General features: G+C 47.2%; 2 protein-coding genes across 10 annotated transcripts; both read right to left on the bottom strand.

The window, feature by feature from the left end:
- Nucleotides 1-8,815: 8,815 nt before the first annotated feature.
- BMI1 (BMI1 proto-oncogene, polycomb ring finger) lies at nt 8,816-18,142 on the bottom strand. Its single transcript, XM_037837834.1, has 10 exons — nt 17,776-18,142; nt 13,275-13,405; nt 12,863-12,959; nt 12,239-12,294; nt 12,100-12,150; nt 11,819-11,927; nt 11,693-11,738; nt 11,167-11,265; nt 10,754-10,834; nt 8,816-10,662 (listed from the first exon to the last, which is right to left on the bottom strand). The coding sequence occupies exons 2-10, from the start codon at nt 13,384-13,386 to the stop codon at nt 10,333-10,335; spliced, it is 981 nt and encodes a 326-aa protein (XP_037693762.1). The 5' UTR covers nt 13,387-13,405; nt 17,776-18,142; the 3' UTR covers nt 8,816-10,332.
- A 530-nt stretch (nt 18,143-18,672) lies between these two features.
- Nucleotides 18,673-22,828, bottom strand: COMMD3 (COMM domain containing 3). 9 transcript variants are annotated; one of them, XM_037837827.1, is made up of 9 exons: nt 22,297-22,487; nt 21,831-22,052; nt 20,991-21,102; nt 20,812-20,875; nt 20,677-20,711; nt 20,266-20,326; nt 20,115-20,171; nt 19,962-20,021; nt 18,673-19,083 (listed from the first exon to the last, which is right to left on the bottom strand). In XM_037837827.1, the coding sequence occupies exons 1-9, from the start codon at nt 22,433-22,435 to the stop codon at nt 19,024-19,026; spliced, it is 810 nt and encodes a 269-aa protein (XP_037693755.1). In that variant the 5' UTR covers nt 22,436-22,487; the 3' UTR covers nt 18,673-19,023. The 9 variants fall into 9 exon arrangements, 5 of the variants coding, with proteins under 5 accessions (XP_037693755.1, XP_037693756.1, XP_037693760.1 ...); XM_037837828.1 differs by lacking the exon at nt 21,831-22,052 and having other exon boundaries at nt 22,297-22,474; XR_005217188.1 differs by lacking the exons at nt 18,673-19,083; nt 19,962-20,021; nt 20,115-20,171; nt 20,266-20,326; nt 20,677-20,711 and adding an exon at nt 21,603-21,700 and having other exon boundaries at nt 20,847-20,875; nt 22,297-22,828.
- Between the last annotated feature and the right edge of the window lie 427 nt (nt 22,829-23,255).

Here is a 23,255-nt window from a genome sequence, read left to right as displayed (position 1 = left end):
TAACGTTAGGATTTTGCATTTAGGTCGGAGTACACCATCCAGTCCTCCAAGTTTGTCAACAAAACACAAGAGCCTAGGACACTTTCATAGAGGAGAGAAAGTGAACATTCCTAGGCGTTTGTCTTTATTTCCTATTCTTTTTAGCATCAAGGCCAATGGAATGTAAAGATGACAGTGATTTAGCTAATCGCAAAGTTTTTCCCTTTCCAGCAATTCAGTGGCTGCAGAGATTGACCTCATCTTTTCCACCCCCAGAGAAAGCCCTGATTAGGATGATTCTACATACAAATAATTTTGCTTCCAAAAGGCACGATATAGCACAAAGTGAGTGATACTAAAAGTTGATGTGTTTGTTGCAGAAGTCTAAAATACAGCATAGTATTTTCTAAGGCAACGTCATGCATAAAATCCAAATTATTGATTGCTGTTTGGTGTGCGTGTATGTGTCTTATGTGACTTCGTCTTAAAGACTTAAGCGAGTTTTTTTAATAAGCAATTAAAAATTGTACCCAAACTCTGCATCACCAGATAGAAAACCCTAAGTGCCCTGCCACAGAAGAAATCGTTCGGCCACTGTGTTCGCAACCCCCCGGGGCCCCCGCCTCAGGACCCCCAGCCCCAACTCCCGAGCGAATGGATGCTTTCTTGGCAGTTTAGCTTTACAGTCTGGGCGTTTGTTGAGCTTGTCTCAGAGGAGGTAGGCTCTTCTCCTTTTCCACCACGCGACCCAAGAGCCAAAGATGCAAAGTGCCAGAGAGAAGAGGACCGCCACGGCCCGCCGAGCCCGCGGCGCACGCGACCCACCTTCCCCCAGATGCAGGCTGTGCAAAAGCTGCGCAGGTCCCCTCGCGGGGTGGGCGCGGGGCCCCGCTCGACGGCGCTGGCCCGGCAGGCAACTGCCCTCGGGGGCGATGGGGTGTCGGGCCGAGGAGAGGGGTGGGACTGGGCACCCCCCGACCTCCCCGGGGAGGGCAGGGTCTCCGCAGCCGCGGCGAGCAGCTGCGCGGTCACGCCGCCGGGTTGTTTTCCGGGAGGGGCGCCGGGAGACGCTCGGGGGGAAGCGAGGGAGGGCCGGGAGGGCCGGGCCGCGGCGTGGAGGGGGCCGGGGCGCAGGGCGCGGGGGCGGGCGTGGAGGGGCCGGGGCTCTGGCCTCGGCGTCCCGGCTTTCCCCCGGGCGGAGCAGGCCTCTGTCCGTCCTTTCGCTTTGGAGCGGGGCGCAGGCCTCCAGCCCGAGGCAGCCCGCCGGCGGGGTCCCCGGCGGCGACGACCCGCGCCCCTGGGAGGGCGGCCGACTCGTGGGCGGGGACCCGGGACGCCGCGACCCCCGGAGCCGAGGCCCGCGGCGCGGGCGCAGCCGAGGGAGCTCGCAGGACGCGCTCCCGGGACTTATAAAGGACGCCCCGGGATGGGGGGCCGGGGGAGGGCTCCAGCCTCCCTTCGCGGCACTGGGGTGCCCTGGACCCGCTCAAGGCGCCGGTTCCCGGGGCCCCGAGGCGCAGGCCGGGGCGCGGAGCTGCTGGGGAAGCGGCTGCGCCTCACTGCGCATGTGCGAGCCTCGGTTTGGGGTTTGGGTTGGTTTTTTTTTTTTTTTTTTAAACTTTTGACATCATTTCGCTTACATCAAGCCCAAAGCCAAAGCGTCTTCTGCATTGGTTATTCGGAAGAATAATTGACTGTATCCTCCGACTCCTGGGAAATAACTGGGAAAGTACAGAGAGGAGGTTTGCAAGGTGCGTGCGTTCACAAAAACAGCGTAGCCTGTCTGTGCGCTCGGCAGCGTGGCCCGCGGAAACGACCCGCGGGGAGTGAGACCCGCTCCGGGGAGCCGGGATCCCAGGCTCAGCCGCTCGGCTCCTCATTTTTCAGAGGAGATGCTTGCCTTAACAACTTGCAACTTCGTTAGCCCAAGTAAGCTCCAAACACAACTCCTGTCATCTTGGTTTTTTTTTTGATATTTCAGAGGGTACATCATGAATGGTACCAAATTGGATTACTTTAATTCACCTTCTACTTCAGTGCTACCACTTACTCATTTCTTAAAATGCAGTAGAAAGGTTCTCATACGGGCAACATGAAGGATTAATAACTACCTATATGAAGAAAAGATCAATGCCTTTCCCAAACAGCCATTAGTAAACAGAATTAGTTTTAAGGAAGGAAATGAATCTATAAAGAAATGCTTTTTATTCTAGGAATGTTCCCCCCCCCCCCTTCGTAAAGTAACGTGCAATTGTTTATTATTCTAAGTCAAGGGTAAAGCACTTGGAAGTTAAATAAACTTGGAAGTATGCAGATAAATTCAACTTGTTTATGGTCAAATTCCAAAGAGAAACAAACTTCCCAATAAACTTGTGACTTAGGGAGTGCGGTGCAGGGCTAAGGACATGTAATAGGGATAGTGAGAATAGAGACTTCTTATAGCCCCATTGGATGGAAAAAAGAGTTTTGTGTTGTTTTTGTTTTCGTTAACTTGATGCTTATGCATAATAATTTAAATGTATGGCAAAAGTTTAAGAGGGATACCAGGTAACTGGAACAAGAGAACTATGTTTCTGGGAAAGGATGTTCCCAAAACCCATTACAGACCATGATTATTTCATAGACGTGCATTGCACCAGAGACTCCCTTCAAGTTTAGAGAAGTTACATGATTAGTAGATATCAAAATTCATGAAAATGCACTTTCTTTAATCAATTTTAAAGGTTGCTTATTTTATTCAGTTGTAAGCTTACTTTATTGTGATGGTTTTCCCAAGAAGTGTTCTCCAAAGTGGTGAGCATTTTAATAGGTAAATTATTTGAGCAGAATGATCATTTGGTGAAAGTGGGCACATTGCATTGATTTTGGTAACCTCTGTCTCCTTAGAAAATGATGGGACCATTTGAAGAGAACCCAATTGAAATTATTTTAACAAAATTGTCATAAGGCATATTTAGAAAGAAACAGCTGGTAAACACATTTCCCAAGCTTACTCTGAGTTCTTCAGTTACTCTAGAAGACAAACTAATGAATCATTTTCAAAGCAAACCCACTCCCCTGGGCTAATTACTGATAACACTAATTTGTCCGATTTGTGAACAGTGAAGAAACATCACTGTATCTTCCTGTACTTGTTCATAAGTATTTTGGAAGTGTGTTTACTGGACTTAGAAGTTTTGTAGAGAAGGCTGGGAAAGAGTCAAAAATTGTGTGGTAAGTCTCTATAGAAATGTAACCGATTCCAATAAAAACGCCTCTGTACGGAAGTACATTATGGAAATGACGTGGCTGTCAGACCTAATTGCTTGGCTTTTGAGTCCTCATAGAAGAAATTCTACAGCCTTAGGGGTGTAGACTCAAAAGCAGCAGTGTTTCTGGTTTCAGTTTAAATAAAACAATGAAATCCATCATTATTCAAGTCAACAGCGATAATTCACATGAATATGAATGCCCTTTGATCTTATCCTTCAATTCATTGAAAGACACAGTGGTAATGAAAAAAGGGAGATAATCTCTTTAACTCAGTCCAAAGCAAGTTGTTGGAGCTTTTCTTTCTCGAAAGACCATAGAAAGGAACTTTTCACTAAAGCCTTGCTTTCCCATTTTTAAGGTGGGGGTGGGTGTCGTGGGCAAGCCACAGGTTGTTGTGTTGCCTCCAAGAACCAAGGAGTGCTAACTTTCTTCTTTGAAGTAAACCGTCTTTGTTTGATGAACTTGACATTTTGTGAAACTTAAAGATGAACCTCTTTTATAACATCACACCTAAAATTGCAGTTCATATGAATTCACCTCCCTATATGATTAAGACATAGTAATTACTTTCAGTGTATTTTCAAACTTATTTAAACAGGATGTTTCAAGGTGTTTTGCCTTAGTAGATTTGTAATATCCAATACTAGCCCCTTAGGCTTTCCTGTTGAACTAATTGTAAGACAGTTTAATGTCATGTCTGTTCTGTCTGAAAGCATGAAAGTCACTTCAAAACCTTCCCTTACTTATGGCTTTTAACCAAATGTTCAGACACTTTGGTGGCAAAAGAGCAAAGTTTCAAGTCCTTATATATCTTTCTTCTTAGAATTCTGGAAACATCTGCCAGATATTTTCAATTTTTGATTTATCACATGTGAAATATAGTTAAGTAAAACAAATGCATGAATGAGGATATCTGATTAATGCTACTAATTTAGGAAATGTTTAGCTTTTCATTAGACTCATTAAGGACATCTAAGCTTTATAGTAGTTATTAGTAAGTTCTTCTTTCTAATAAAGGTTAGTGAGCATTCTGGGAGCCTCTGGAAATTCGACAAATATTTGTTGAGTTATATTAAAAGGACTCCAGAAATACAAAGATAAATAAGTCGGATGCCTGTCCTCAAGAAGCTTTAAACTTAGAAATTTCACCACGTCTGTGATTTACATAAAACTCCCCGTCCATGAAGAACAGTTAGCTAGCTTAATCACCATTTAAAGTACCGACAGTTAAGAGCAAGGAAATCTGGCAATGCACATATTTCCCGAGTAATCGTGGTAGCTAAATCAGCATTCTAGAACCACAGAGATGAGAATAGGCAGAGAGCATGGGTTAATGTCATTTTCCTTATGTATGCATCAGACCCCTCAGCCCACACACCCAAGAACTCATGTGGAAGTGAGGCTACCTCCAATCATGTATAACAAGTTCAAGTATCTGGAGGCACTGTTTGAGCCAACGCCAGTGATTCCTTTATGGACTCCAGGCAAAAGATTTATGGTAAACAAAGCAGAGCAAAGGTGGTGGCAGCGCGTGCCTGTGGCTCCACCCCAGAGGAGAGCCGGCCTTACAAAGAGCCGACACAGCCTTAAATTCTTTGTGTCGGGTTGCCGAGAAGGGAAGGGGCGTCTTGACTTGACTTCTGCCTCTGCCGCCATCCTCATTTTCTGATGCCAAGAAAAAAGCTTTCTTGTCGACTGGCCACTGGAGAAGAACACCGGCTGGGGTCGGCGGACAGGGCAGCGGGGCTCTCCGCTGCGGGGCGGCGCGCTCCCCTGGTCTCCTGCGGGCGCGGGGCCGCGCGGGGGGCCACCCCGCGTTCCGGATACCCGACCCCGAGGGGCACCCGGCGGCACCCACAACCGCCGCGGCGGCCCCGGCGGCAGCGCGTCGGCGAGTGGTTGCCAGTGGCAACCGCGTCTGCCCCGCGCCGGGCCCGCGGCAGCAGCCCCGCTGGGAGGGGCGCGGGAGGCGGCCGCGCGCCCGCAGGTCTCGTTCGGCCGCCCTGGGGCCCCTTGGGCCTGGGCTGCAGCCGCGTGGCGCCGATGGCCGGGGGCTCCCGGGTTGGGGTGTCGCCGCGTCGGGAGCGTCAAATTACTGCGCCCTCGGTGCAGGCAACATGGCAGCCGCGGCTCGAAGCCAGGGCTCGCGCGCCCGCCCCGGCCCGGCCCCGCGAAGGGCAGCGCGTCCGCCCGCCGCGGCTCGCGGGCCCTTTGTTCTCGCGCGGTGCCCCTCGAGCCGCGGGGTCTTCGTGGGGACCCTGGAGGACGCGGCGGCCTGGCGGCCTCCACCGAAAGAGCCCCGGGGGAGGAGGGCCGCGGGGGCCAGTGCCCCCCGGGGAGGCGGCCGCGGGGAACCTGCCTCTTCCCCAGCCGTGGTTGAAGCACCATCGTGCCACGTAGACCAGGCGGCGGTGACGCTCTGCACGACGCGCGGATCAAAGACCGAAATCCAGCCCCGCCGCGCAGCCGCCCCTCCCGGGGGGCCACGGCCCTGTCTCCCCCCACCCCTCGGTCCCTCCTGTCGCAGCCCTCGGGAGCCTCCCGGGGGGTGCTTCCACATTTTGGGACCAATTTAGCTCAGCGTCTGCACTCCCAGAGCCCGGGCGCCGAGGACGCCACGCGGGACCGTCGAGGGTGGCGGGTCCCGCCCGCAGAGCGCGGACGCAGGCGCAAGATGGCCTCCCGCGGGCCGGGCGGCGCGTGGCTGCGGGGCGCGCGGGGAAGGGCACGTCTTGGTCTTGCTCCGCGACGCTCCCGCTCCTCGCACCCGCAGCCCCCCGGCCTGGGAGGGCTCCCTGGCCGGGGAGGACAGGACCGGAGCGCCCCGGGAAGAGCGCCGAGAGGGCCGACCCCCAAGTGAGCTGCCCGGAGAAGCCGGGGGGCGCGAGGGCGCACGGTCGGAGCGAGGAGCTAGGCTGTCGGTGAAAGGAAGGTGAACGCCAGCAAACACCTGCCGCCTCTTTAAATTAAAGGGGTCAGAAGCGTGGGAGTAGCGCCATTCATTCCCTGATCGTTTTCTCGTGTGCTTGGTATTTGGAATGTCCGAGCAGAGTTTTCCAAATGCACCCGAACTTGTTCCGAAAACTCAGAAGGACCTAGGGGCGGCTTCCCAGAGGCAGATGCCCCTTGATGTCGTCGACTCGAAGACAAGTTCCCAGTGAAGCTCTAGAAATTGCACACTAAGAAAAAGAAACTGGTGCAAATAAAGGAAATCCGTTTCAAGAACCAAAAGAAGAAAAAAAAAAAAAAGTTAAAAAAAAAAACTGCGGAAACAGGAAACACTCGACTATGTAAACATTTTCGGAGACTTTCATAATCAAAATCGGGCGATCTTGAAATCTATAAGGACACCGCCAAGCTCGAGGTCTTCTGTGGGGTGTTTCCCAAGTTGCATTTACTGCGAGGCTGGAATATAGGGTACCTTCTCTTCCTGGGAAAGAAGCTGTCTGTTTGAATTCTATGGTCCCAGGTTAGTTCAAGATTTTATTTTGGAGAAGTCAGCAATCTTTTTCGAGCGACCTTAGCAATAATCACCCATTGCAGACTACTTTTTACACTGAAGAAACATCTTCAAGTGAAATAAGGCGTCTGCCCCCAAAGCCTAATGTTGGAACTGGGTCCCGGCTCTTTGCATGTTGGGTATCTTAAAGACATGTGCGGTTTTTGGAAAGGACTTAATTAGTATACTGTTGGAAGCTACACAGACCTAAAATGATAGACGTCCAGTCATTTTAAATGCAATTTGCTCAAGACCTTTATATTTGGGGGGAAATGCAAGGAAGACTGTATGGGGAAAATAAACATGGTATTTGAAAATACGATGGTACTTCTGTTTCACAGAAGTGCTAAACTAGATCAGAATTTCTGACTGTCAATCCAGATTCAGTGGGAAGGAAAAGATAGCAAACAGTTAACAAACCCTGAAAATACAGAGACGATTTACCCTCTGAAAAAATAAAACACTTCCTTCACCCCAAGATTCTAGGAGACTTGGTTCCACGGGCAGATTGTTTCTAAAATTAAAGTCCTATCCTGGGCAAAAGATCAAGTCCTCATTTCTCCTTGGTTAGTATAGGTAGTATTTCACATGGGTGTTCCAGTTCCTTTTGAGGTTTCATAACAAAACTTTATTTTGATAGGCCTAGACAGTGAATGTAAGGAAAGACTTGACAGATGCAACTCAAAACACTGGGTAAAGAATAAGAGGAAAAGGTGAAGAAAAGCTCCTTCATCCTTCTTCCAAGTTTACTCTGCCTGTTGCATTTTACCTCCAGAGATCCTAACATTTGCCCATATGGATATGGGAACTAAGCAATACGGTTGGTAGGTTAGGTCAACTTTTTTTCAACTCAGTGCAATTAACGGGTGGGCCGGCAATTTTTGAAAGCATAAAGTACTTGTAAAGTGGTATGCATGTAACAAGTAAGACAGATCACTATTTACACAACAGCAACCAGCCTCGTTTCTCTTTTTTGCATTTAAACTAAAATCTGTGAAATCAATTGAGGCGTTTTCTGTGGAATACTTTGTTAGTACTAACTTTGTGGTGTAGAATCCTAGAATATTTCCAGAAGCAGAAGTCAAACCTCACACTGTTACTCATGTACCCAGCTCTGACTGCTGAGTATGAAGTTTGCAGCAGCCCTGACAGTTCTCCTAATGTGAAAAAATTTTTAAGGAGTTTAGCAAGTTCTAAGATCTTAATCTTCCCTGTTTTATTAAAAAGGGGGAAGGGGGAAATCTTAGCTGAAATATACTTTAAAGCTCAAGCAACTTTCAAAATGGGTTGAAAAAAAGTCCTCTTTCAAATAAAATAAAGCCATGTTTTCAAGGATGGTGAGTTAGTGTTAAGTTATAAATCAAACATCTGACATTTTAAAAAGTAATTTAAAAAATGAATCCATCATAAAGAGCTTGAGATGTAAAGAAAGGCCTTGAATTCAGTGTTGATCTTATATGACTTGGTTTTGTGCATGTCAAATGACAGTTCACTTGCATTTGAAGTTTTTTAAGCCTTTGAAAAATATTTTTTCATTCTTTATATACACAATCATCCGAAGTAAAACTATCACTTGAAACTTCCAAAACTAACTTTTGTCTTGGATAACATCATGAAAAACTTCAGAAGCCTACAAAAATGAGTTAAATTCACCAAAATTGGCAAACATGGATAACTTTTACTTCAAAGACTGCAGAATAAACAAACAGAAACATCTCTGAATTGGGCTTGCAAGCATTTATACAACAAAGTGTGTACTTCTTAGCAACATCACTCTTTAAGACAGCAAGGTCTTTTCCTTTAGCATTTACCTGCTGTAATCCACTAAAGGGTTTCCAAAACTCCTGCACATTGTGCTTTTCATATCAAATTTTTATTAAAGATCTTAGCTTTTTTTCTAAATGAATATCCTTTTTATTGGATTTTTTTCCAATTACAAATGAAATTCAATTTTACATCTCTAATTAGAAATAACACTGACAGTGGGACTGTACAAATTTTGGTCAAAATAAAAATATATGTATTTTGAGACTTCATAAAACTTCATTTACTGTATCTTTAAAGAAAACAGAAGTAACAGCAATATATGCAAAAGTAATGATTTAATGACTATAAGCAAGACAAAGCAATAGAATTGTGCTTCTTTTGCAGACTGGGGACAATGAAATGTTTAGCTACAATTTTTGCCATACAAACAAGAAACAATATTCATATAGAAGAAACACCCTCACAAATAACTGATGGGTGATGAACACACACCAAAGTTCGACCAAAGCAAAACACAAACTGAAAACTGTTGGGGTTATTCATATTTTAAATTCAACATGCTCACTCTATTTAAAAATTAAAACCTGTAGAAGCTCATAATAAATTGCTTCTATTTCCAGACATTATGGAGACGGCATATGACCATTGTTTATGACTGTTAAAGTAAGTCTTAAATTTGAAATTTCTGCTATACCACATATTAAAATAATTTTAGGTAAAATCCCCTCCTCTAGCAAATTGCTGGAATATTTAAAAATTTGTTCTAGAATTATAGTGATAAATGTGCATTTTAAAAACACATTAATTCCACCTACCTCACAGAAAATGTACACATCATTTCCATATTCCATAGTTAAATTTTTCTTTACTACAACAATAAAATTTAAGAGTCAACATGTATTACTGGAGAAAAGTCAGTATTGTAAGGATTTGCCAATTGCTTCCACTGGAACAGAATTTAGAATTAGCTATCCACATTAAAAATATTCTGTGCTGATATGCAAGGCTCAAACATGGGGCATCTGCAGAGGTCGAACCAGTTGGGAGAATTTTAACAACCATTTCTGAGTGCATGAAACACAATAATTTCTTTATAGTATTTATAAATATATCATACAATACTGTTTCCTGTTATGTCATATACCAATATGGCATTGTACAACAAGCATAATGCCATCTGATTCTTACAAAAGCGAATCATTTCAACAAGTCAGTAAAATAAACGGTAGTACCCGCTTTTAGGCATACAGATTGTAAAACTGAAGTTTACTTTCCTTTGATCGGTTTTGCGCAGCAACAGAGAAGTAAAAAAAGGAAACGTAGGAATCAAAATGGCTAAATATGCAAGAAATTGTTATTCACAGTGACATGGCTACATAGAATGCATTATTCTATGCATATTCTTTCCGTTTGTTGAAATTTCAAGATAAAAAGCACTTGTTTTCTACAGGTTCACAAAACAGCATAACAAGAACAATCAAGGAGAATGTAATGTAGGCGTTAGTTGGATTAACAAACTATGGCCCAATGTTCATATCCATATTTCCACTTCAAACAATGGTTACAGAAACCATTTTGCATCTTTCCTAACACACACACAAAGAATCTTGCCTGCCTCTCCCCAGAAACCAACCCTTTATAAGAACAATCTTTTTCTTTTAACGCCCATAAGAATATCACATCTAGTCCATCTTTTATAGCCAAATTTAATGTCACTACAAAAGAAAGCAACTTGGACAACAGTCACATGTATTAGCATCTATAAAGCTGTAATGGCATGGAGATATCTATATAAATCAGGAGTTTAAAATTCTTTTCCTTAGCAGTCTCAGGTTTCAACCAGATGAAGTTGCTGAGGACCCATTGACTGACGATTTCCGAGGTCTGTTGGCAAAGGAAGATTGGTGGTTCCCGCTGGGGCTGCTGCTGGTTCCGTTCATGGTGCTGGAGATGTGGGGAAACTGGGGGTGCGGCGACTGGACAGGGGTGCTGGGGCTCGGCAGGCACGAGGAGGTGGAGGGGAGGCCTCCTGCGGGGCTGTGGGCCTTGTCGCTGCCAGAGTCACTCTCCAGGTCCCCAGCAGCCGTCAGTCCATCTCTCTGGTGACTGATCTTCATTCTTTTACAAGTGGGTCGAACTCTATATTTCAGAGGAAGCGGCCCATTCTGAAAAGTTCAAAGGGGAAAAAAAAAATCAGTCTTAAGTCTTAAATTATGTTTATCACCATAATCTGAGATTATTGGATATGCTATTCACCCTTCTCCAGGTATAAATGTAGGCAATATCCATTAGTGTATAGTAATCCTTTAAAGGCTCCTCTTCGTACATGACATCAATCTATTGAAAAATAATGAAATACAATTATTCTCATAAAGAACAACATAAGTAAATCTACATTTTTCAAAGAATAACCCCAAAATGCTTTAAAAAAACATTTTCTCCACACATTTAAAGAACGTATCCCTTTTACAACTTTAAATGAGGAAAAATATTTCTTGAAATTAAGGGATTAGCATAAAACACAATTCACACCAAATATTTTAAGAGATACAATTTTAGTGCTAAGTTTTAAATTTTTCTATTGATTTTTTTGGTTCAGAATCCCAAAAGTATTTTAAAAAAATAATAAAAAGCCCACAGGAAGTGCAGGAGGAGTGTAAGGTAGATACCTGGAAAGTGTTAGGTATGTCCATTTTGCTCCTGAGAAACTTTCTCAGGTGCATCACAGTCATGGCCGCTGGGCACCGTAGGTACCTTTTATCATTCACCTAAGAGCACATTTAGAAAAGTAATTTTTTTTCAATTCCTAACTTTCAGATAAGGAAAAAATTGCAATCAGATTGCCTGAATATGATAAAAGGAATTAATACCAAAACTGGGATGCAACTAATCTCAACTAACTATACTTTTAAATTCCTATTGTTATAAATACTAAATGAACAGATTCCTTACATAATAAGGGAAGCTTTAAGTATACCAAAGTATTAAACATGCAGTATTATTTTGTAAGGCTAATAATCATAGAAAATTTTAATTTTAATTATTAACTATCAGGTATAGATTACTTTTAAGCATCCAACATGACAGTTTTCAATTTGACATCATCATTTGACACTAGATTATTCTAAAGGGCACCATAAACCCTCAAAAACCAAATAACATTCCTGCTATATGTTTCTGAAAAATGGTACATACCTCTTCCTTAGATTTCTCTTTGTCTTTGTTTACTTTTCGATCCAATCTAAGAAACAGAGAGTTTATTGGCAAAACAATGTGTCCAATAAACATATCAGCATAAGATACATTTCCTAAAGAACTTACCTGTTCTGGTCAAAGAATTCAATGGATAAACTTATTATCTCATCATCAGTAATAATTCTCTTATCTTCATCTGCCACTTCTCCTCTATCTTCATTAGAACCATTGGCAGCTATAGAGACATTTTGAAATTCAATTTTAAAAAATTAAACACTTAAAATATTGTATATAGATATGAGAAGGGAAGTAGTATTTTAGATTAAGCTCCATTTTAATAAATTTGAATTACTGGATAGTAGTTTTTCCCCCCAAATAAAATGTCTCCTTCCCTCCAAAAAATTTACCATCAGCTGAAGGATGAGCTGCATAAAAGTCCCTTCTTCTCTTCATTTCATCTGAAAGAAGAAAAAACAATTAAGCATGTGGTATAGCAAGGGAAACCACTGAATACTTTTAAATTCATTCTTTAAGTAAATCACTCACTTTTGAAGAGCCCTGGAACTAATTTGTATACAATATCTTGAAGAGTTTTATCTGACCTGAAAAAGAACAAATTACGAAAGTAAACCATCAATTGAATATGGCAAAAACTGCAGGCATTCTGAAATTTTTAGACTGTTTTATTTGTGCTATAGTCTTTACTTATTTGTGACTCTCTCTAAAGCTACATTGATAAGATAAAAATATACTATGAGAATAAAACTTCTCAACTAGTAACACTTTTAAATCGGTAGAAAAATACCTAGGTTTATATTCACTAATAATTCTTCAAATTCACTGAGTCAGAGAAGTGTGCCTTTCAAGTTTCTAAATTAGCTCATATGAATAGAGGATAAAGAGAGAATGGAAGCACTTTAAAAACATTTACTCGTCTGTCATGAATTCAATAAAAGCAATGCAAAAATGGAGAACTCACTCCGTTTTTTAAGGATAGCAAACAAATCAAAACAAAAACCTTAAACTCCATACTGAACTTTGTTTAAAGTTGGTCCCCATTAAAATGGCAAAAAATTAAAGGGCAAATTTTCATGGAGAAATAAAGAGTAGCTTTCAGTAAGTTATGCAACTCCAAAAACAATTACAAACAAATTGTAAATTTTTTTTTACCTTATATTTAGGAGTGGTCTGGTTTTGTGAACTTGCACGTCACAGATTGGACAGTACTTGCTGGTCTCCAAGTAACGCACGATACACGTTTTACAGACTAGAATAGAAGTAGGAACACATTAACCTTGAGTAAGTTCAGAAATTAGAACCTAAAGCACTAACATTTACTATCAGATACCATGGCACAGTAGTAGCAAAATAGTAAATGCCAAGATGTATTTTCTAAACCATCTCAATTGATACCCTGAGAACACTTTACACTGCATACTAGGGAACAAAATATTAACCAAAATTCCCTAAGAACAAAGGAAGACAACGGCTCCATCAGTTTGTACCCAAATCCCCAAGGACTGCGGGGAGCGGTTGACTGTTTTCAACTTCCAGGCTGAAATGGCTGGAGGCGTGCACTCACAGGAATGTAGACATTCGATGATGGTGGTGGCGTCAATGAAGTACCCTCCACAGAGCACACACATCAGGTGGGGGTTCAGCTCCGTGATTTTGATTCTGGTTGTTCGGTGCATGTCTGCTGGAGAAAAGACCCTGGAAGACACAGAGGTGTCGGCCATGGTTCACCGAGAGGCGTCGAGCGGCTCTCCCCCTGCCCTCCCCCTCCCCGCGATGGAGACGCCGCAGCAGCTCCCCAAAGTCGTTCAACACCGTGCAGCTGGGCTGCCCGACGCTCTCCGCGCAGGGAACGCGCTCGGGGACGCGAACCGGACCCACCCCACGCGGCCAGGACCCGGCCCGACTGACCGCTGCTCTCCCCGGGCGTCCCTCCAGGGAGAACGGGTCTGGGGCGGGGGCCCCGCGCGTCTCCCCCCACCTCCGGCGCGGCAGCCCCCGGCTGCGGGGAGCGTCCTCCGGGCCGGGCGCGAGCCCCGGGGCCCGACTGCGCGCGGTACAAAGGGGAGGCCCACGCTGCCCCTTGCAGCCCTGGCATTTCCGGAGCGGGTGCCGGCCGCGGCAGAGGCGCCCGCTCGGCCCGGGCAGGGCCGGGAAGGCGGACAGACAGACAGACGCCCGGCCGCCCGGGATGCGAGCGGCGAGGGGCGGACCCCGCGGCGCGCCGCGCTCGGGATTCGGAACTTGTCACGGTCGGGGTTTCCATAGCAACCCGCACTCACACTTGGCATCCGGCCACCGCTCCACTGGGCGCGGAGCGGGCCGCGCCGCAGCCCCAGCCCGGAGCCCCGAGCCTCGGCGGAGCGGGGCGGCCCCCGGAGGCCCGCGCAGGGGACCCCGCACCGGGACCAGGACCCCCGCGGGCGCGCGGCGCGGGGACACCCGGGGCCTGCGGTGGCGACCAGCTCAGGCAGGGGCAGCCGGCGCTCCCGGGGCGGGGAGCCCGCCCTCCCGTCCGCAATCACTCGGTCTCAACTTTGACGAAGGGAGCTTTGAGAACTGCCGACTGTGCATTTAGCCCGAACTCGCCAGGGCTCCAATGCAGAGCTGACTACTGAACTGAACCCCTTCCAAGCTGCCTTTTCTAGTGGGACGTTCTCCTGCAGGTCAGCTGGGCGCCCTCAAGTTGGGGGAAGACTGGAAACTGAAATCCAGTTTACAAGAAGAGGGGGAGGAGGCAAAGCCCCGCGTCTGATCCGGGCAAACCGTGCAGCAGGCAAGAGAAACTACTCGAATCGGCACGAGAGTGACAATATGTAAAGAACCACGTGACCAGCCGATTCCCAGCGCTAAATCAACACCTTGTCAACGCAGGAGCAACGACAGGAAAGAAAAACAACTGTCATTTTCTCAGGCTGACGTCCGCACAAACCCCTACACGATGAAATGATATTCCCAGCAGATTTCATCTACATTATAGGAAAGTAACGATGGGGAACCGTCAGCAACAACACACCAGCCAGCAGGCAGAGAAGTTCAATTACATCGGGTAGGAGTCCTGAAAAACACATTTCTGACCCCCACTTCATTCGTTTCAGAACCTGAAACGAGACTAAGTTTCTAGAGCTATCTGAAGTACATTCCGAAAGCTGCCTTGAATAGAAATCTAGGAGCTTGTGCAGCTTGCAGTCAAGATGCAATTGAGGTTTTAGTTCTTAGGGAATTTTAATGCAGAAGAGGGAAATACCAACCAACATACCTCTATGGCTGAAATTAAAAGCTTTAGACGACTTAAAAAACGGTTGAAACATAACAAAACCTCTCTAAGGAAAGTGACCACAGTGGCAACCAGCTACCTCAACCAGAAAACGTTACATGTGACTGCTCACTTATCTTTGGATTACTTGTTTAGAAGGGGCACTGTCAACACACTGTTCATAGAAATCCAAGTGGGGGAGTCACAGAGGAGTTGCAGGTGGAGCCGTGTCCCTAAAGAGGAGCAGTATTTAAACACAATTGCACTTGGTGATTAAAGACCAGCCCCCTGATTTGTGCAGATAACACTCCTTCTGAAATTGCAGGACCTTTCCTAGAAAGATAGTTAGCCAGGTGATACACTTCTGCTTGTTTGGGAAAGCATGTCACGCGAATGTCATCGATCATGAAGTCTACGAAGGGACTCCAATAAAAATAGCTGCCTTGATTTCTCCTCTACCAGCACCAAATAAGCACAAACATTAACACACAAACAACAAGTCTCAGTGGTTGGCTGGGAACACTCAAGTCACCTGTACTTGACCAAAATCCTTTCAAATTCATCTTAAATCTTATTTCACACAACTCCTCTACCTCAGTTGGGAAGAATTTGGCCATGGTCCTTTTACCATTTATAACATTGTTACTTACATTAAAAACCAGCTCTTTATCTTTTTATCCCCTACTAAAGCACTGTTAACCTAATGAAAACATCCAAAATGTTTCTTGACATGATTGACAAAGTTTGAGAAACAATCTCTTGCACCTCAGAAAAGAAAAACTTCTAAGTTCCAATACAGAAACTACCAGTTAGGCAAGTAAAAACGCACCAAGCTTACCTAACAAACACTTAACCTGCCCTTATACTTACTCAGTTGGGGCTATCAGTTTACTTGGAAGGCCTTACACCAGTAATGTCAAAATAAAGGAAAACAAGAAAGTTCTTACGTTAACAGTCAGCTTGACCACTGCAATCTAAGAAATGCAAATGAACTCCAGAACCCCAGTTCCAGCTCACAACCCAATACAAGGATCAGTACAGTTGGGGTTAACTTGCCTCCTAAGGAGAATTTTGTCCATTTGGCCACTTAAATTACATCCAAGAACCTGGTGGCAAAGTATGAATGGATTTCCCAAATGCAATTAAATGCTTCATTTTCTTACAAAAGCTTACGTGTGTGTGCATGCACAGTGGCTTTCACATGCCTTTAAGTTACTGTTGCCAGGTGTGTAATTTGCACAGGTAGGTTATTTCAAACGCCTTTGACTGCCCTTTGACACATGTATAGGAATGAACTCAAGTACACAAAATTCCTAATTTTACTCATGAAATCAAAGAGATTTTTGACCAGTCTACTTGAAATAAACTCTAATGTAACAATGCAATCTCCTAACTTGGAATGTGAAGTCAGTGTTTTACAATCAAGTCTTTAGTGTAGCTTATGCGTTTCCAGAACGTTGGGATTAAGGATTCTATAAAATACAGATTGACCTACTCAGAGCATTCCAGGTTATCACCAACCTACACATGGATTTGGGTAAATATACCCGGAATTTTGCCTACCTTAAGGGAAGGGGTTAATACATGCTTCTCTTCCAAATATGGAACCGTGACCACTAAGCCCACTAAATCCTTTTATTGCAATTGGGAATGATCAAAGTCTCTCTACTTGTTTACTTCCAACTATTAACTGTAAATCTCTAGGAATAAGATCTTGCTATATTGCTGTCAAGCCCCGAAGACTACGTAAACATGCCATCAACTTTTTCAGTGCTCCTTTTCGAAAGCATCCCTTTGCCACATGACCTGTGTTGACATTTAGCAAAACGTGTAAAACCCAGCGGGCTGAAATCGTGATTCTAAGTGCACCCCATAAAAGAGGTTGAGAGAAAACTGGCAGCCTCAGGAGTGGAGGAGGAGGTGGGGTGGTGGTGGGGGTAGGTGGGGTGGAAGGGAGGGCAGAAAAAGAGGAGGAAGGAGAAGAGGGAAAGAAAGCCAAGCTCATGCAAGACTAACGTCCAGACACCATTCCCAGTCCAAAAACAGCTCCAAATTCGAAATGCCCACTTCCCGGCGAGCACGCCCCCAGCAGCGTCCGGAGAACTTACTCCAGGCCCCCCACAACTACCACCTTGAAAACTTTACCATTTTACACGCAAATGCATTAGACCTTGGGAACGACTGGGAACCGCCATCTTACAAGCCATCCAATTTCACCCCAGCGCGCCTCCAACTTAAGTTAATAACATTTTTGTCCCGGCGCTCTCCAGCCCCCCAGGCGCCGCGGCGGGGTCGCCGCCCCCCACGGAACCCGTCCCTATAAAATGGGTGCGTTCTCTGGCCGTTCGAACCCCTCCTAAGCCCTTTCTCGGCGACAGGAGGGCGGCCAGCCGCCCCGAGCAGCTCGGGGCTCCGGCGCCCGTCCCCGTCCCAGCCGAATCGCCGTCTCAACAAAGGGCGCCGAGGCCGGGCAGGCGCGCAGGCTGCCGGCCCCGGGGCGGCCCTCGGGGCCATGTGCGTCGCGGGTGCCGAGGGGCGCTCGGGGGCGGGGGGGGAGAGGCTCTCCGACGTGGGGCCGAGCGCGCGGGGCGGGAGCGGCGCCGGGCGGGCGCGGGGCGCGGGGGGCGCGCGGGGAGGGCCGGGGCCCGGCGGCGCGGGGGGGCGGCGGGTGCGGGGGGCGGCCCCGCGCTGTCAGCGCCCGCGGCCGGCGCGGGAGGCGAGGCGGGGGCCGCTCCCTCGGCCGCGGCCCCGGCCCGCGCGGCCCCGGCCCCGGCCTCGGACCCCGGCGCGCCCCGCGGCGCCTGCTACGTACCCGGAAAGCGCCGGCGGCCGGGGCGATCGCGGCGGCGGAAAGACAATGCGAGTTCGCCGCCGTCCCTCAGAGCGCGGCCGCGAGCCGAGCGGCCATCTTGGAGCCGCCGCCGCTGTCAATGGGCGCCGGGCGCCGCCGGGAGCCGCCGCGCCGCGCTCATGCCGCGGCCTCCGCCGCCAACGCCGCCGCCGCCTCGGCCCGCCCGGCCCGCTCGGCCCGCTCGGGGAGCGCGCGAGGCCGCGCCGGCACTACTCGGCGGGCCCGGGGGGGCTTCCCGAGGCGGATCGCGGCGCCCGCGCCCGCGGCCCCATTGTCTGGGCCGCGCGCCGCCCTCAGCCCACGGTTTACCCTCCCCCGGGGGGCGCGGGCGGGGGGCGGGGGCGCCGAGGGCGTGCGGGCCGAGCGCGGGGGCGGGGAGCGCGGGGCGGGGGAGGGGAGGCGGAAAAAATGCCCCGCGGAAGGCGGTGGAAACTGACACCGGCTCCAAAATGGCTCGGCGCGCCGCCCTCGCCGCCCCCCGCCGGGTCACGTGCTCCCATTCCTTAAGGGCGGCCTGGGAATTAGTGTCGGTGTAGTCGCGGCCGCCCCCTCCCCGCCGCCCGCGCCCGCCCCGCCCCCGGCCGCGGGAGGCGTCTCCCCGCCGCGCGTCACCGCTTCCCCGGGGCTCGCGGCCGGGCCTCTCGCGGGCGCGGCGCCCCCGCCCCGGGGCCCCGGGTCCCAGCGCCCCGCTGCCGGCGAGCCCCGCGCCGCGCCCCAGCTCCCGAGCAGGGGCCGCCGACCCACCCCGAAAACCGCATCCCTCCCGAGCGCCTTCACTCCATCCGGAGAAATGGCGATCGTGCCAAGTGGACGCCAACCGTATCTCTCTTCACCCGAAGTAATAATTAACACACAAACTCAAGTCCAAACAAAAAATCTTTTTTTTTTTTTGCGCGTGTGGATGAGAATACCATCTTACGTATGCAGAGTGTAGTACTCTCTACTTCCTTTGTAAGACCCGAAAAGGATCAAAATAGGGTGGATGGACAGTACAGGCTACAGATCATTCAAATACTTGGAAAGAATTTCCCTCTCCCCCTTTTCACGAGGGCAGAATACAGAGTCAAAATTGACGAGAGGCAGAAATTCGAGAGGAAAAATTTTTCCTAGCGAAGCAGAGGGCGCGCAGCTCGCGGGAACCAGGGCTCGGCTGCAGGGGAGGCGGCTCTGGTCTTCCTGGGACCCGGACGGACCGTTCACTTCCCCAAATCACAGCTGAGTTGCTCTTTCCAGGCTTTTCAAGGCGTCTTTCAGTTTCCCCACCAGGTCCTACAAGAGGTATAGAATGCCGCGTTTTCCAAGATAGAACACAGGGAAAGAAGTCCCCCAGGTTCTGGAAGACGCAAGAAGAAACTCTGGAGACACTCGCTAAACAAGTCTGAAATTCACAGAAGCCACTATCGGTCAAAAAGAAGCGTTTTTCCCTAAAATAGTTCATCGTCACATTGGATATTTGCCCTCACATTGAAACATAATTTTGCAATATGATTTCTACCAAATACTCTTATCAGGCAAGCTGAATTTCTCAAGTTGTCTAACAAAAGTTATACTGTACACATCTTCTGAAAGTTTGATTAATGGTTACACTAGAATGACTGTAGGAGATGCCTTTGAAAAATTCAATTTCATCAAAATTTTAGGTAATGACCTTCATTTTTGTAAGGAGGAAGAAATAAATCCGTTGTCATAGCCATTAATCAATGTAGTTTTGAATTTCCCCAGGCTTAAATTGGCAGTTTGAACAGTTTTAGACTTTTATGGATATTTCCCCTATGAAAAGTCATTTAAAGCCACCGTTGAAAAAGCTCATGTTGAAAGTTTAATTCAATTTCTGGAAGCAAATTAGACACTTTCAAAGCTATGCTCTAAATTTTGCTTTTGTCTACTGGATCAAACTCATCATGAATAGAAGGAATTTACAGTAAATACTACACTTAAGAAGTTTATTTTGATTGGAAGGAACAGCAACTATGGACCGATTCTCTATTAGTAACATCTTCATTTCAAAAGTAAAATTGCTTTTGAAGCCTCCTCCCCATTAAATTCTTAACCTTCATTATCTTATGACAGATGGTTAATTGTTTTTTTTTCTGACCTTTCCATAAGCATAATTCTTAACCATCTATAAAAAGATCCTAATACTGTACCTGTAATTGTTCCATGGTGCAACTAAAACTAATCTCGGGCTGGGATCCTGAATCACTGTTCTAATGAAGAAAAAAAAAAATGCTATTCATTTTAGTCAAGGAAATCTTGGCTTTTATTACACATTTAATTTTTAGACATGATATATTGAATACCTCTGTATTTAAGGTCACCAAATATGCAGGTCTGTGCATCTTATGAAGTTGATTGGTCTAAAACAACACAGCAGATACATCTCAGCCTGTAACTCTATAAAAACTAAAAAATTTCCCAAGTCCTCCCTCAGAACAGTCTGTTAGACTTTACCTTTATCTGATATTCCAAACGCCAAGAAACATCAGTTATGTGAGGGAGAGATCTGCCTATACTGAAAGATACAATGATACTTTTGTACAAATATCTACAGGAAAACTTTCATTATTTATCTTTACTATGAATGGTCTCTAATTGTTCTCCCCTCCCCCACCATCACAATTTTAATCCATTCTGAATTTAAAACATTGTTAAACTATTTTCCAGTTCTGAACAGTAAAAAAGCATTTAAAAATTATCTCAATAAGCTGTATCTTTGGAAACATTAGCCTAACTTCAATTGTTTCCCTTGCCCTTTGGCCCCTGTTCTTTTGGTCACCATCCCTGTTTTGTTTCACACCAGGACTCTCCATTCATACCTGCAAGTGAAAAGTGCCCCAGCTTGACACCTTACGCAGTACCTACCTTCCCAGTAGGATTTCTAGAGAATTCTTATTATTCTGGAAAAAAAAAAAAAGAAAGAAAGAAAAAGGAAAACTCATCTTTGCAATCAGAGTAGGAGGAAAACAGTAACTGTTAATTTAAAAAAATTTAAGTAACCTGATACTCCGTGCAAAACAGTTCTATTCGCTCTCTGTCAAATTTACAATCTTCTAGATAAGAGCTAGAGAGAGAGAGAAAAAAAAGCCAAAGTTTAATTAGTCTCCATTTTAAAAACTGAAATTGCAACCATAAAGACACTATTTGGAAATAAATGGATACTTAAATAAATCCTGTACCTTAGAGTTGATTTGTCAGCTCTTTGCTTTCCTGCCTCCAGTATACAAGTGGCAGCTGCTGCGTGACAATGTTTTAATATCACTGGGTCGATATGTTTTAAGTCTGGGTGATCTAAAATAAATTAATTGCCAGTGATAGCTGTGATGATAAATCCTTTACAGTCCTATTTCTAAAGAGGGCATTTTAATTTGGGTAAAAAACCTCTTTTAACAAGATAACAAAAAAGATTCAACTATAAGGACTGTTAATTATAAGTAAATGAGATAAGAAACACGGTCAATTGCAAAACAATAAAGAGAACATTAATAATTCTGCTGTTACCTGGTTTCAATTAACTTATTTATTTTGTATATCTTTTACTGTTTTTTTTTTAAATATTATAGTCCATAGGGGGAGGGGGGGGACAACTTTATAGCGGTCACTGACACTTGTTTTCTAAGGAAAAACAAGAAGATAAATATTTTACACGGTGTAAATTTTAGAGTGAATAAACTTCCATTCTAAAAATTGATTAATTTTCGGGTAACTTGCTCCATGAACATAACTATAGTAAGGGTGTGGAAGGCACAAGTTCAGAGAATAAAATACAGTTTTCAAAATACTATTAGTACATTCAGTTTTTGACAGCCATCCTTTTTTGAGATTAACCCAGGTGGTGGTTACTATTTTCGTTTGAAGAACTTCCACTTTCATATTTCTGTACATGAAACTACAGAGGAAAAAACACACAAATTTGAATTGTTGGCATATTTATATTTAAGAAAATCATCTAAAAGCGATGTCTTAAAATATGCCCTCCATCCCGGCTGACAGTGCACCCCGCACACACCGACCCGGACCTACTGAAAGGAGCCTCCGGTGCGGAACAAAGCGGAGCGCATCCCATTTTAGGGTTCCAGGCGTAGAAGCCCCGCGTGAAGTGTTGGGGCGATCCTGGGAACGTGGGGTGCTCTGTATGTCGGGAAGTGTCAACGCCATTTGACCCAGCAATCGCTTTGCAAACAGACCGGGCTCGACCTTCGCCAGCCCCGCGCTGGCGGCCCGAGGAGCAGGGGGCGGCCCTGCAAGTGTCAAAACAGACCCGGCTGCGCCCTCCGACGCTTAGGCCACAAGCCAGCCTGGAGCACGGGCTGTGCTGAGGAACAAAGAGGAGGGCCGGGCGGGCGGCCCCTCGCCGAGCCAAGACCCCGCGCCCAGGCCGGCCCGGTGCGCCCGGCTCCCGCAGCCCTGGCCCGCGCGCGGTGGCGCGGCCCGGCCTCCCTCCCCGCCGCGCGCCCCGGCCCCGCGCCCGGCCGAGCGCCTTACCCAGCACGGCCCCGTCGGCCTGCGCGCCCAGCAGGCTCTGGAAGGCCGCCCGCAGCACGAGCGCGAAGGCGCCGGGCCCGAAGGCGCCAGGGTCTGCCAGCAGCTGGAAGCCCTTCTGCACGCTCTCCGAGAGCTCCATTGTGCGCGCGCTGTGACCTTCGACACGCGCACCACGTGACGCGCGCCGCGCGCTCGGCGGGCGCGGGTGCGCGCACGGCTCCGGCGGCCGGCGGGGGAGGGGCGCGGGCCCCGCCGAGCCAAGCCGAGCCGACTGCGTCCCGGACGCCCAGCCCCGGAGCCCCTCGGCCCGCCCGGCCCGGCGCGCCCCGCGGGCTCCCCGGAGACCCCAGGTGCGGGTCGGGAAAGGGGACGGGGTCCGCCTCCGGGCCCGCGGGGAGGCGCTGGCCCAGCTCCCCGGCCCGGCCCGCGGCTCCGCCCTGCGCGCCGGAGCCGCCCGGAATCTCATTATTCGGCTCCGGCTTATTTTTCCCCTTTCATTGTCATTTCTGGAAGGCGACGGCCGGTTTCTTCCTGCGTGTGCGCGCGTGTGCACCACATGCACGCGTACGGAAATGCATGCACACGCGCCGGCAGCCTGGAGCGCGCGAGCTGCCCCTCAGCAACTGGGATCATAAATTATTCATGAACATATTTGACAGGATTATTAAAAATCGTATGCTGCTGCAGACACATGCCTTTCCAAAGCAGACCGGGATGCACGCTTCGAGCCACTGGATTCGCCACATCGCTGGGGCCAGTCTTGATTTCTCAATAGACTCTTCGTAAATACAATTTTTAGACCCTTTTCTCAGTAAAATGCAGTTAGGAATGGCAAGATCTTCCTTGGAAGGGAATCACTGTTGGGGATACCCGTAACACTAAAGATTCAACTACTGCACAAAGTTTAACTTCCCCTTTGTATTTCTGCGAAGTTGGTTTGCAGAACAAGGCTTTTTTTT

The sequence above is a fragment of the Choloepus didactylus genome, chromosome 5 (genome assembly GCF_015220235.1).
Source record: "Choloepus didactylus isolate mChoDid1 chromosome 5, mChoDid1.pri, whole genome shotgun sequence".
Classification (NCBI taxonomy): domain Eukaryota; kingdom Metazoa; phylum Chordata; class Mammalia; order Pilosa; family Megalonychidae; genus Choloepus; species Choloepus didactylus.
This window is presented reverse-complemented; position numbering and strand designations above follow the sequence as displayed.